Below are 14,966 nucleotides of genomic sequence, written 5' to 3'. Positions count from 1 at the left end.
CAGCACTTTATCCTTCTGTTAGTCGGGCCTGAAGCTATCACCTATCCACCCAGGCTGCGCTATCTGATGTCCTGCCAGCTCTGTGAACTCCGCACATACAGATCACTGGGGGCTTTGGCTCCACATCATTTCTTCAGTATTATATACTATGTTATATACTATTATATGATATCTTATAGGTGGCAGACAGAAAACAATGTGGGTTATTAGATTCTGGTAGTAATGTAGGGGGCAAGGAATCCCTGCTCAGACATGATTCTAGGCTTGTGAAATTCCCCATTATATTTAAGAATTTATTTCCAGATTGTCAGACTTTCTGGATTATCAAATGGCTGATCGCTGTGTCCTGACGAACGACAAGGGCAAGATTATTCCCTGGTTATGATGGTCATTCGTTTGTATGTTTAGTGTTCCTAAGAAGCTGCTTAACGGGGTACTCTAGAGTAAAAATGATTTTAAATCAACTAGTGTCAGGATTACTTCTAAATTACTTATATTTAAAAAAACAAAAACAAATCAAACCTTCCAGTACTTATCAGCTGCTGTATGTCCTGCAGGAAGTGGTGTATTCTTTCCAGTCTGACACAGTGCTCTCTGCTGCCACCTCTGTCCATGTCAGGAACTGTCCACAGAAGTAGCAAATCCCCATAGAAAACCTCTCCTGCTCTAGACAGTTCCTGACATGGACAGAGGTGGCAGCAGAGAGCACTGTGTCAGACTGGAGAGAATACACCACTTCCTGCAGGACATACAGCAGCTCATAAGTACTGGATGACACTGGTTTTACAAATCCATATACATTTCTGACACCAGTAGATTTGACGGCAATCTGTCAGCTGTATTTGCTGCTAGGAGCTGCAGCCCCCTGTCAGAACTGTTATATTATTTCTAAGTCAAGTGCCAAGGAGGCGGAGCCAAGCTGCTTAACTGCAACAACCTGGCAAGCCTCCTATCTTGCTACAGATACGGCTGACAGATTTCCTTCACATTTTACAACATTCTTTCCTGTACGGCAAGTGGAGGTCTTTACCATCTTTTGAACATGGAAGAAATCCTTATTACAGGTGTTTATTGCCTTGTTAAAGCTCTTCTTCTCATTGTTGGTCCAGTAGTCGGATCCTAGAAACGGTAACAGGAGGAGGATTATAGGCTGTGGCAGAAATCATGACAAACATTTTGTAGATAGATTGTATTGCACCAGTCTCCATCCTGGAGCTCTCCAGTTGGGAACTACAACTCCCAGCATGGTCATAGGTCTATGGCTGTATTGCTTATCCAGTAAATTCCTTTTTTGTACAGTATCTAGTATGTTGTAATAGAACATCATGACTTTCATCAGCTGGTAACCTTTCCATGCAATGTAAGGCTGCATTCACACGTAGCATTAAATTGTCAGGCAATTTTAGGAACCATTAAAGTGAATGCAGCCATTCACACGATCCGTGCCCCCGCCCGGCAGCAGAGATGACAGGAGAGCATAATGTGCGCTGCTGCCATTGCATTTGACTACTCACCTACTCCCCCGGCTTCATGTTCACCAGAAGTGGCCTGGGCTACACAGCCTTCTTCTCCTGGCCACTTACGGTGAGTGTGTGAAGCCGGCCTGCACGGGGGGTGGGGGATTGGGGGGGGGGGGGGGGCTAGGTCAGATGCCATGACGAGAGCGCACATCATGCGTCTCACTGCTGACACCTGCTCTGATCAAGAGATATAGCCGGGAAGAGAGCAAGGCAGCGCTCAGATTGTCACAAATTCTCATGGGGAACTTAGATGGACTGTAATGCTGGCCAGGGTGAGGATGGCACCGCTGTGCTCTCTCCCGGCTATATCTCATGATCTGAGACCCGCACTGATCAATAACTTTGACATGTCATGACAGGTACACATTAAGCATACAGTTGTACCATGAGTCTAATCATTATCACTGTTAGGGGATGTTCACACTGAGGAATAGGTGAGAAATTAGAAGCGGAATCCATGCTTAATTTTATACATATTCCGCTTGAAATTTCATCTGTAAAATATGTAGAGAGCAATGTCCCATTGTGTTCAATGAGATTCTAACTCCTTTTCACACGGCGGAATTTATGCGCAAAACGTTCCGCCAGGAATCTGCTTTCTAACAAAGAATTGACATGTCAATCCTTGGGGCGGATTCGGCTCGAGAAATCCCATAGAAGTCATTGGGGCTTTGAATTATTACTTTCCGCTCGAATTCTGAGCCTATTCCACCAGAGCTGATAAAGAGGAAATTTCAAGCAGAAAACGTTCCCCTTCAACTCCTCAGTGTGAACATACCCTAAAGAAGTCCACACATATTCAGTAGAATTAAGACCCTATTCCACGGAACGATTATCGGTCGTATTCGACCGATATCGGCCGATAATCGTCCCGTAGAGTAGGAGGCAACGATCAGCCGACATGGTTCATGTTGGCTGATCGTTGCAGTCGTTTGTCTTTCAACCATGTTGAATAACAAGCGACTGTGATAGCAGCGATCTGCTGCCGTCGCTCCACGGAGTAGCTACTATTCTCTATGGGCTGCCCGGACGATCTAGCGATCACCTGGGCAGCCCCCGCTGTACTCACCCGCTCTCTGCTGCCGCGTGGAATAGGGGCTTTAGGCCAAACGTTTGTTTAGCCGACAGTTATCTCTCCCAACCAGTCACATGTCATCTTATAGAGAAAAGAGGGGTGAGCCTGCTCTGGTGGTGGCAGATAATCCCTCCCAAAACAGTAGGATTGGACAAATCCAACATGCCCGTTCCTTCTGTCTCCCAGCATCATCAGTCAGGGAAGGCCCCAATACACATTAGATCATTAACCGATCCTGCGGCTGACTTTTCTCTAACTTTAAAAGATATAGTCACATGTGTCAAAAATAAGATAAACTAACAACTAAGATGTGAATAAAAGAACCTAATAAAGTTATGAATAGGCATTAAAAGGTCTGTACATGATTAGAGTCTGGTTTCTTTGGTTTTCTGTGGTGATAAAACCCCATTGAATATCTCCATCTAGATAGTGTTGTGTTACCTCCTGGGTGCAATGGATCTACCGTCACACAGATAAGGTCAGGTCTTAGGAGGAGGCAGACGCCGGCCCCGAGAGGAGTCCCTGTCTAGATGACCGGGGCCGTGTATCACACAGGATCAGCGAGCCCCGGGCACAAGGTGATAAGTAAGTAATAAGTAGATTGTGCTCCTCTGTGTCAGTGCGCGGTCACAAAGCCCGGGCCGCCTTCTCTCCACCATTGTTCTGTATGTCATTTTGACATGTATGTTGTAAAAGAAAACAAAAGTTACGGATTCTAATTCATTGTTATAGGATGGAAACTGGTGGCAGGATCCAAGAAGAGCGGCACGTGACGACTATAAGTAAACTTGGAACCCAAAGCTGATGAACAGGGTGAGCTCAGAAACTTCTGGAGCAAAGGGTCCTGGGCTTCTAAGGTTGTTGTTTCTGTTACATATTTATCAACAAACTTTACACTTTAAAAAAAAAGTTTTAATATAAAATTGCATGAAGGCGCAGATGAGGGCAAAGTTCATGAAGGGGTTATGGGGGATCTACCATGATTTTTATTTTTTTATTAAATTATTATAAATTTTATTTATTAAATTCTAGTTGTGAGGTTAAAGCAAGGATAGAGGATCTCTAGCCCTCCAGCAGTTGCAAAACTACAACTCCCATCATGCCTGGAGAGCCAAAGCTAAAGCTTTGGCTCTCCAAGCATGATGTGAATTGTAGGTTTGCAACAACTGGAGGGGAAATGGTTCCCCATCCCTGGGTTATAGGGGAACTATCATCAGGTCAGACAAATGTAACCTGTTGATATGTCTCTGTCTTACCTTCATCCTTGGCGCCATTCCGGTCCCCCTTTTAATAAATATAAATGGAGCAGGCCGGCCGGGGTTGGGCCAGATTAGCTCTATGGGTGGGCAGCTCCTTAAAAAGCTGATACACTGTGTTGTGCCCATTGCAGGGGATGAAGGGTTGGGATGTGATGGTGTTTTCTAATTGGTTAGAATCCCTGTGTCATGCTCCGCCCCCTCTCACACCCTGCTGTATGCACAACACGCTGTATCAGTTTTGTCTGGACTATTCTTTTAAAATCCCATAGCGAATACAGTAATAAAATAGTAATAAAACTAAGATGACTAGACGTATATAATCTGCTCTGTGTTCAACCAGACTTACCGACGTCTCTATCTGGCTGCTGTGAGTTACTACTAGACGGCTTAGTTGTGGGTTTATACCACTATTATATTAGACAGCCAGCGCCATTCTGACTGACCACAAAGGTGAGAATATAGAATAACATGTCAACCACGCAGCTGTCTCCGAACACCACACGTAACCTTCAAAGCGAATATTTCCAGTGGAAAATGACATAAAAACCACATAAAAGCAGAGGGAGAATGAATGGGTTTAGTAATTTTCCTTAGTTTCGCTCATCCCTTGCTATCTAGTGATTTACCCTGCATCCTGACTCTTCTCCATACATTGGGGACCTAAAGGATACATAGAGATGTTGATCCAGAGGAAGCCCCAAAGTACAAGTGTAGTGGGTGCCAATATCATAGGGGGTAGGCTAGTCTGCTTGTATGGTGCTGTACACTGCTGCCATAGCACACCCTGCTCATTGCCATCAGTTTGCTATAGTTTCTATTACATATAAAACCGGTGTTAAAGTGCCAAAAGATGGAAATTTTTGCACAAAAAAGGCTAGTGCAATAATTTACAACTTTGGTTAGCGAGCCGTTATACAGGCATTAAAGGGATTATCCAGGATTAGCAAAAAGCTAATTTCTTGCAAAAACAGCGCCACCCCTGTCCTCAGGTTGTGTGTAGTATTACAATTTAGCTCCATTCATTTCACTAGAAGAGAGCTGAAAAACCCCACACCCAAACTGAGGACATGAGAGGCGCTGTTTGTGGAAGAAAGCGGCCATGCTATTCCAAGCCTGGTTAACCACTTAAAATAAATTTCCACCATGGTGTCTAGCTTCCTATATGGGTGGACAACATGTCTACTCCTGTGTCTCACCTGCATAGTGGTAACTTGCCAGTGGATGAATTTTCAGCCTCGGTGCATCTTTTAGGAGCAGCATCTCCAATGCAGTCTGTAAATGGTAAATAAAAAAAAAAACATTAGCAGAGATTATACACAGAGAGGCTACATATCACTGTATCACATTAGAAAAAGATGATCATATCAATGGCAGAATTTATCTGAGATCAGGAAAATAAAAACTGCAATACCAGACACAGCCTGTGGAGAAAAGTGGCGCTGTTTGCAGATTTATTTTCTTCCACATTTTCTTCTTTACAGGAGAACTATGAGAAGGTTAGACAACTCCAACCTGCTGCTAGCCCTCTAATGCGCATGGGGCGCTGATAAGGAAGGTATGTCTCTTACCTTCCTGTGCAGTTAGTAGGTGAATCCACGGCCCTTAAGCACCGTTAGGAGCACTGCCCAGCCCCCATCACGCCGAGTCGGCCTGATCGCTTTGTTGATTCCACTACTAACTACATGGGAATGGCACCGAGGAGGAAGGTAAGAGACATACCTTCATCCTCGGCGCCCCGTACACTCTAACCTGCTCATAGTTTCTTTTTAACCCCTATAAAAGCATTTATAACTCTTTTCTTACCATGTACAAACTGGATAGTAACACAGTCCTCACTTTATCCTAATCCTTTAATACAGCTGAATACAACGTATTGTTTAAAGAAGACCATAAGCGAGACCACCCTGCAGTGAGGACCCCCTCACCAGATCTTTGGTTCTGCATGTCACCCTTGACACCAGGCCCGTCAGTGGACACCGGATATAGTTTGCATATAAGATAGTTGCAGGTTTGCATATTGCACCCGATACTGCTTTGAATATTGGACGTATTTCATATTTGGGACCGTCCATTTCCATAATGTTTCTACAAGGCGTCAGATCTTGTTTCAGTTCTGCTCTTTGGGTCACTGGTTTGAGAAGGGTTAGAGGGGTACTCCAGTGCATATCCTTTTCTTTTAAATCAACTGTTTTCAGAAAGTTATATAGTTTTTTAATTTACTTCTATTTAAAAATATCAAGTGTTCCCATACTTATCAGCTGCTGTATGTCCTGCAGGAGGTAGTGTATTCTTTCCGGTCTGACACAGTGCTCTCTGCTGCCACCTCTGTCCATGTCAGGATCTGTCCCGAGCAATAACAAATCCCCACAGAAAACCTCTCCTGCTCTGGACAGAGGTGGCAGCAGAGAGCACTTCATCAGAATTGAAAGAATACTCCTCTTCCTACAGGACATACAGCAGCTGATAAGTACTGGAAGACTGGAGATGTTTAAATAAAAGTACATTACAAATCTGTATAACTTTCTGAAACCAGTTGATTTGAAAGAAAAAGATTTTCGCCGGAGTACCCCTTTAAGCACACCCAGTCTAAGATACTGCACACACTGCCGATCTTCAGCATGAAGTCGAAACCTATATGATATTTATGTGCCAATAACGTGATGGATGATGTCATCACCGTCACCTTCTACAAAGAGAAGTTTATCACAATTACAATTACAATTATAGGAACCAATCAGAATCCTGAATAATGAGAGCTGGAATCTGATTGGTTGCCAGGGGGGCAGGCCAGGCCCCCAGTGGATGCTTGGGGCTGCTGACATCTGCTGACATCTTTCACACTGCGAGTTTCACATAGAAATCCTCTGCAATACTCAATACTATTATAGACTATGGCTCTGCATCTGTGAGAACGCTTACCTGCAAGTACTTACCTGCCCACGCTCCCTCATCATGCTCCTGCTTGAATTTCCAGGTCCCTGCTCACTGATGGCCAACTCAGCCAATCAGGGTGCTGTCCTGCTACAGCAAGTGATTGGCTGAGCGAGCTGTCAGTGAGCAGGGACCTGGAGACTCAAGCAGAAGCGCCAGCCCAGCACCTATTTAGGTAAAATAGGCGGTCACTACATTCTTGCAGTGGAGGGAAAATCCGCTAGGAGCCATAGTCTATTATGGTACTGAGTATTGCAGTGTGAAATTCGCTGCAAACGTGCAACATATGAAGGCCCCCTAACACCAAACCTAGAGCGGATTTACCCAAACGTGTGCTTGCCCCCCGGCTAAAGTTTGCCAGCCAGTCCCTGTTGGTTGGTATGGGCAACTCCTTTATGTTTTCCATTGGTGATATGTCTGCTCCCTGAAAAGGGTAAAAAATCCACTTTCTCACCATGAAGTTTCCATCGGCTTCAAAAAGAGAATGCAAAGCGTATTCCATGTTGGTTCCTCCTCCGGGTAGAACACTGGAACATGACATGCTGAGGAACAGCTCCACTGGGAAGACATAACAGAGCGGGTTAACAGAGAGGATTTCTCATCACACCCACAACAGTCACTATAAGGGCAAGTTCACACTAGGCGGAAAATCGTGTAATGCTTGTGTGAATCCGTGACTATAAATTCCAACATGAGATACAATATATGGGAAAATGCGTTAATTTTTTTCTTTTAAACCAAGTGCCGTAGATTTGTAATTTACTTCTATTATAAAATCTTAAGTCTTTAAGTACTTAGCAGCTGCTGTATGTCCTGTAGAAAGTGATGCATTCTTTCCAGTCTCACACACTGCTCTCTGCTGCCACCTCTGCCCATGGCAGGAACTGTCCAGAGCAGGAGAGGTTTTCTATGGGGATTTGCTGCTGCTCTGGACAGTTCCTGACATGGACAAAGGTGGCAGCAGAGAGCACTGTGTCAGACTGGAAAGAATACACCACCTTCTGCAGGACATACGGCAGCTGATAAGTATTGGAGGACTGGAGATTTTTTAATAGAAGTATATAACAAATCTCTGGCACTTTCTGGCACTAGTTGATATGAAAGTAAATTTTTTTTGCTAAGCAAAAGCTACACACTTTCCCACAAGCCATCGGTCCAGGCCTTACCTCTGCGCTGCGATTCTTCAGTCTCTAGGTCCGGCCGAGGTTTCCACACCAAGGTTGCGTTGTGCGTATCCTTCTCCAGCGATGAGCGCTGCTGCAGATCTGGAATCTCCGCCTGGAATCTTGATCCGATATTGATTTTCCTATAAACAAGGTTTTTCTGAGTCAGGAAACACATAACGGACAAGATTTATATACAAGACGCATTGGAAACCTCTAATATGGACGTTGCAATAAGGAGCCAATGTACATGACCCAAGCGGCAATCCAATCAATGATCTGAAATATATACACAGAGAGCAAAAACATATGTGCTCTCTGCTGCCACCTCTGTCCATGTCAGGAACTGTCCAGAGCAGGAGAGGTTTTCTATGGGTATTTGCTACTGTTCTGGACAGTTCCTGACATGGACATAGGTGGCAGCAGAGAGCATTGTGTCAGACTGGAGAGAATACACCACTTCCTGCAGAACATACAGCAGTTGATAAGTACTGGAAGACTTGAGATTTTTAAATAGAAGCAATTGACAAATCTGTATAACTTTCTGGCATGATGTGCACTGACTGGGGAGGTGTCTATGGTTCTTTACTATCTGGACTGACTGTAATATACATAAACATATGCGCCATTGCTTACGGTTCAACATCAACGGTTTGTTCTCCAGGTCCTGGTGTTACCGTAGCGCTGGTCCCATCAATGCTGTCTGCGGAACAAATACATCATTACTTGCTACTGGAAGTTAGTCAAATGGCAACTACTCCTATCCTGCCACATGGAAAACTATAAACCCACCAAAAATTATTTTGCATTGGAACATAAGCGGCGCCATTATGGGAAGCTGTCTGCTTTGGAAAATCCCTTAGTGATATAAGGGTCCTCTAAGCTGGTCATAGGTGGTCCCACTCTTGAGACTTCAAGTGATCAGCTGTACTCTGTGCAATTGTTGAACTTCTCAACAGTGCCCCCACAGGCAAAATAAGGTATTGCACAATATTGATAAAAACAATGAAAGGGGTTGTCCAGCAAAAATCTTTTTCTTTCAAATCAACTGGTTTCAGAAAGTTATATAGATTTGTAATTTACTTTTACTACAACATCTTAAGTCTTAGCATACTTATCAGCTGCTGTATGTCATGCAGGAAGTGGTGTTTTATTTTGAGTCTGACACAGTGCTCTCTGCTGACATCTCTGGACGAGACAGGAACTCTTTAGAGAAGGAAAGATTTTCTATGGGAATCCCCATAGAAAACCTCTCCTGCTCTGGACAGTTCCTGTCTCGGCCAGAGATGTCAGCAGAGAGCACTGTGTCAGACTCAAAATAAAACACCACTTCCTGCATGACATACAGCAGCTGATAAGTATGCTAAGACTTAAGATGTTGTAGTAAAAGTAAATTACAAATCTATATAAAACTTTCTGAAACCAGTTGATTTGAAAGAAAAAGATTTTTGCTGGACAACCCCTTGAACTGTCTGTGTCATGCTTGGCCACTACCCAAAAAAAGGCGCTCTTCTTTTAGTTGTTTTTTTTTGTATTCGGAATCCGCCAATAAGGTACTAGAAAAGAGTGTGTAATACTTACTGGGGCGGCAGAGCAGCACTCTTGGAGTGGGTGTCAGTGGGGTGAGTGGAAGATGGGCGTTGTGTGCCGCAGCGATGACGCTACTGAAGAGTCCCGACCCTTGTCGTACAGGACTCAGCATGGGGGGTGGAGTGTAGATCGGCGGCTCCAGAGTTCTCATCAGCAAAGAGTCCACAATAAGGCGCGGGGAGCGGAGCTGGCTCTGGTACAGTGTGGCCCCTGAGTGAGATGGATTTGCAGTGAAGGAAGGGGGAGGGATGAAGAGCGGTTCGGGTCTGTGGCGGTATTTCCTCCGCTCCAGCTGAGGTTTGGTTCCATCGGTTTTGCCCAATTTCGTACCAGGTTCTTGAGGTTTTCTGATCATTTCCTAAATGTATAATACATAAGAATCAGACAGTATGCCGAGGCTCCAATACCCTACACAACACCTAGTTTCCATCACAGGGCTCGGAGGAGTGCCATGTGGTTTCCTGTTATAACCAATGTGTCTAGAAGATGAGACACTTTATTAGGTTTATGACCAGAGATGAGCGGGTGACTCCTACGGTGCCATGTGTTACACTGCGGCCTGTCATGTTTCCCCATATACCTAAAGTAGTTACAGAAAGCTTACATCTTACGTCAACACTTTGAGGCCGTGTTCGCACGCTGTAAAATAACAACCGTTGTTTTCATTTTTCAATGATTTTCATTGAATTGTATGGAAACAGTGGCTGTGGGCCGACAAACTGTATAAAATAAATGTAAGGGGTATTCCACTCAACTTTTGATATGTTGCTGCCCATGGTGAGACTAACAATTCCTTCCCTACTTGTTATTATCTATTCAGTCTCCTTCCCCCAGTTGTGAGCTGCTGCTTTCTGCTGAAAACACAAAAATCTGCATGTGAGCTTTTCTCTCTGTCTCCTCCTCCCTTCTAAGAGGGCCCTGACTGGCTGTATCTGCAACATTGTAGCAACTTTGTAATGCTGGAAGGATTAATCACAGTGAGTTCATGACCTCAAAAAAACCCTCCCAGCATTACAAAGAAGCTGCAATGTTGCAGATAAAGCCAGCCAGGGACTTGTGTACATCGTCTGTCTCAGAAGGGAGGGGGGCGGAGAGGGAGACAGAGAGAAAAGCTCATAAACAGATTTTTGTGTCTTTATTGGAATTGTTAGTCTCACCATGGAGAGCAACATATGAAAAGTTATGTTTGAGTGGAATGCCCATTTAATACACGACCGTTATTGCATGAACAGCGGACGTCATTTTAACTTGTTCACACATAGTACTTTTTCACTGTCCTTAGTATTAAAATCAATGGACCCAAAAGGACCATCTTTGACTATGAACTGGAATAATGTTCTAATGGCCATTATTGCAGTGACAACCACTGGAACATGCTAAAGGTTGTTTGGCACTCAAAACAATGGCCGTTATTTTGGGTATCAAATAACGGCTGTAGAAAATCAGTGAGTGAACATAGCCTAAAGGTCCAGCATCACAATTCTAGTATTCGATGCATCTAAAATAAAAAACTAAAGCACTATGATAACAGTCTAAATCAGTCATGGGGAACCTTTGGCCCTCCAGCTGTTGCAAAACTACAATTTCCATCGCTTTGGCTGTCCATGCATGATGGAAATTGTATTTTTGCAACCGCTGGAGGGTCGAAGGATCCCCATGACTGGTCGAAATTAATCCCCACCCCACACTTCTGTGTAAACAGTTCCCATGTCCTATGTGTATCCATCTTCCTTCTATCTATCTATCTCCTATACATGTGACTACCTACCTTTCTATAGCTGACATCAGCAGGGAGAAAGTAAAGGACTGCACTAATTCAAGTCTCCTCCTACACTGCCCCCATTAGGAGGAAAATGGAAATGCCACTTATTCTAGCCGGTATCTTGTACAACTGTAGATGTACAATTGAAGTGTCTTTTGTTTCATTACATATTCTTTATTCTATGACCTGTCCTCAATAACTCCCTTCTTTCCCTTTGTCCATCTTTCTCCCAATGTTCATCGCTTCCTTCCTTATCTCCCTTTCTCTGGTGCATTTCTTTCAGTTTTCCTTTCTTTTTTTCTTTCCCCCGCATCCATCACATCCCTCCCTGTCTGTCCCTCCATCAGTTTGTCTCTCCAGCTGACATGAGCAGGGTGAAAGTAAAGGTCATCAGTAAATCAAGTCTCCTTCTCCAGATGCCAAAAGGGTCATTGGTTTACCCATAAATATAGGCTGGGTTCACACTACGTTTTTGCAACCTGTTTTTTGCAAAAAAAACAAAAACAAACGGATGCAAGTGTGTGCATTCATTTTTCCATTGACTTCCATTATAAAAAAAAAACGTATCAAAACGAATTCGTTTTTTTTTATGGACACAAAAATGAGGTGGACCACGTTATTGTGTCCGCCCAAAAAAAAAAATGGAATGGTTTTTTTTTTTTTTTATGGAAGTCAATGGAAAAACGGATCAGAAATGCACACACTTGCAGCCCTTTTTTTCTGTTTTTCATCAGTTTTTTGCAAAAAAACAGACTGCAAAAACGTAGTGTAAACCCACCTTACTGCAGTGTGAACCTGGCCTTATCAAACAGTATACAGCACTACATTTTTGGCTCCGACTGTTTCTGAACAATCACAATGTACCATAGAGTATATGACCAAATCATAAAAACATAAATTAGACAAAATGCACAAAAAACAATGACAAATATCACATACACATTGAACCAGTTGCCGCTGGGGGCTGAATATAGTTAATTTTATAAGCTCCACAAAATTTTCAGCCTAAGAAGCTCAATGGTGACTTCAGATTGACATGGTTATTACCGCTGATAAAAGACACACGGGCCCTCAAGTTCAACCAGGGAAAAACTTTATGATTTTAGACCAACCTTCAGCAACATGACATATACAGGACAAGACAGAGAAGCAAAGATAGACAAGCACTCACAGAGGACGGGCATGAGCGGTCCGCCTTCGGGGAGGACGGCGGGGAGTAAGTCATCCTTGTTAAGATGGGCATTTCGTCATCGGACATATTGTTCTCTGGCTGATCTGCTCTGAGGCTGAGCTGAGCATTGGCATCAGATGGCACAAGCTTGACAGGTACAGACACAGGCATGACGATGGGCGTGAGGTTGTCCGCCTCTTTAGTCTGTGACTTCTGGCCTCCGTCCTGCACAGATAAGTACAAACGTTCAACCTCGAGCAGCCACAAAAGCGACACTGATGAGCCACATATAGCATAATAAGAGAAACCACACAGTATAATAAAAGCCACACACAGCATAATAACAAAAAACACACACAGCATAATAAGAGAAACCACACAGTATAATAAAAGCCACACACCGTATAATAAGAAAAACCACATACAGCATAATAAGAGAAACCACACAGTATAAGAAAAACCACATACAGCATAATAAGAGAAGCCACATACAGCATAATAAGAGAAAACACACAGCATAATAAGAGAAGCCACACACAGCATAATAAGAGAAGACACACAGTATAATAAGAAAAAACACATACAGCATAATAAGAGAAGCCACACAGCATAATAAGAGAAGACACACAGCATAATAAGAGAAGACACACAGTATAATAAGAGAAGCCACACAGTATAATAAGAAAAACCATACAGCATAATAAGAGAAGCCACACAGCATAATAAGAGAAGACACACACAGCATAATAAGAGAAGACACACAGTATAATAAGAAAAAACACATACAGCATAATAAGAGAAGACACACAGTATAATAAGAAAAAACACATACAGCATAATAAGAGAAGACACACAGTATAATAAGAAAAAACACATACAACATAATAAGAGAAGCCACACACAGCATAATAAGAGAAGACACACAGCATAATAAGAGAAGACACACAGTATAATAAGAAAAAACACATACAGCATAATAAGAGAAGCCACACACAGCATAATAAAAACAACAAACAGTTTATTAAGAAAAAAACACATACAGCATTAGGGTATGTGCACACTATGGAATACCCCTGAAGTCTTTAAGTGGATTCCGCTCTGCAGCCTCCGCTTTAAAGTCCGTCCGGTCCCATAGACTCAATTATATTTGCCGACGAATTCCGCCATCTGCCCAAAGAATCGACATGTCAATTCTTTGGGCGGAATTCCTAAGCAAATATCGCTGAGTCTATGGGACAGACAGAACTTCAAGCAGAGGCCGTGCAGTAGAAGCATTATAAAGACTCAGCGAGTATACCGTAGTGTGCACATACCCTAATAAGAAAAAAACATACAGTATAATAAGAGAAGCCACACAATACCTAATAGGAAAAGCCACACAGCATAATAAAAAACACATGCAGCATAATAAAAAACACATGCAGCATAATAAGAAAAGCCACACACAGCATAAAAGCCACACACAGCATAAAAGCCACACACAGCATATTAAAAAACACACGCAGCATAGTAAGAGCGACATACAGCTTAATAAGAAAAACCACATACAGCATAATTAAAGTCACATACAGCATAAAAAACATACATCCTAATAATAAAAGCCACATAAAGCCTTCCCTTCCCTTAGTGATGTCACCATTTCTGACCAGCCTGTACACCCTACATCACTATCTCTCTGTGACATACACCTATATAGATCTATATTGGGACATTTTGGGATGAATGAGATGTGCTTACAGCATGCTGAATAATACAAAGGGTAGAGGAGCAGACAGGGGATGAATACAGCAGCTGCAATGTTCTACTGCAGGTCATGGATAAAATATGTGAGTCTGAATGAGGCCTAACACAAATCCTTATGAAAATTAATGGCAAACGAACTCTGTAGGTGCTATTATACCCTAATCCAGTTTAGGAATACTATGGAGCAGAGACTGATCACATTCCTACTGACTGGTTTAAAGGACCCGGACACTGGGAGCACCCAAAATCCCAAGATTTCCAGTACTTATCAGCTACTGTATGTCTTCCATGATATGGTATTCGTTCCAGTCTGGAGAGCAGGAGAGGTTTTCTATGGGGATTTGCTCCTGCTCTAGACATTTCGTGACATAGACAGAGGTGGCAGCAGAGAGCAGTGTGTCAGACAGGAAAGAATACACCACTTACTGCAGGACATACAGCAGCTGATAAGTACTGGAAGACTCTAGATTTTTGTTAATAGAAGTAAATTACAAATCTCTGGCACCAGCTGGAGAACAACCCCTTAAAGGACTTTAAGAAAATCCCCAACTAATCTGCAGCCTTTTCTGTCCTGTGTGAACATCCCCTAAAACGAATCAGTTCCTGTAGGTGTGCCAGCCGTCACCTTGCTACAGAGATAACATTATAGAAAGATCATCTCGCCATGAAGTTTTTACCTCCTTGCAAACATATTTAGTGATATCTGGATATACAGGACTAACAAGATACCTGACGGGACGGTTCCTAGTAGC

General features: G+C 43.0%; 1 protein-coding gene across 11 annotated transcripts in view; it reads right to left on the bottom strand.

Annotated features, from left to right (window-relative positions):
- Positions 1-14,966, bottom strand: part of TRERF1 (transcriptional regulating factor 1) — a 132,740-nt gene that overhangs the window by 9,540 nt on the left and 108,234 nt on the right. For all 11 annotated transcript variants that reach the window (XM_069955332.1, XM_069955331.1, XM_069955329.1 and 8 more), the window contains 7 exons: positions 12,472-12,696; positions 9,530-9,896; positions 8,585-8,651; positions 7,952-8,091; positions 7,240-7,343; positions 5,051-5,126; positions 1,031-1,119 (listed from right to left, as the gene is read on the bottom strand). In XM_069955332.1, coding sequence (XP_069811433.1) covers positions 1,031-1,119; positions 5,051-5,126; positions 7,240-7,343; positions 7,952-8,091; positions 8,585-8,651; positions 9,530-9,896; positions 12,472-12,696 — 1,068 coding nt within the window. The remainder of the gene's footprint in view (positions 1-1,030; positions 1,120-5,050; positions 5,127-7,239; positions 7,344-7,951; positions 8,092-8,584; positions 8,652-9,529; positions 9,897-12,471; positions 12,697-14,966) is intronic.

Source organism: Dendropsophus ebraccatus, chromosome 15, assembly GCF_027789765.1.
Source record: "Dendropsophus ebraccatus isolate aDenEbr1 chromosome 15, aDenEbr1.pat, whole genome shotgun sequence".
NCBI lineage: Eukaryota > Metazoa > Chordata > Amphibia > Anura > Hylidae > Dendropsophus > Dendropsophus ebraccatus.
The sequence above is the reverse complement of the archived record's forward strand: the minus strand, read 5'-3'. Positions and strand labels throughout refer to the sequence as shown.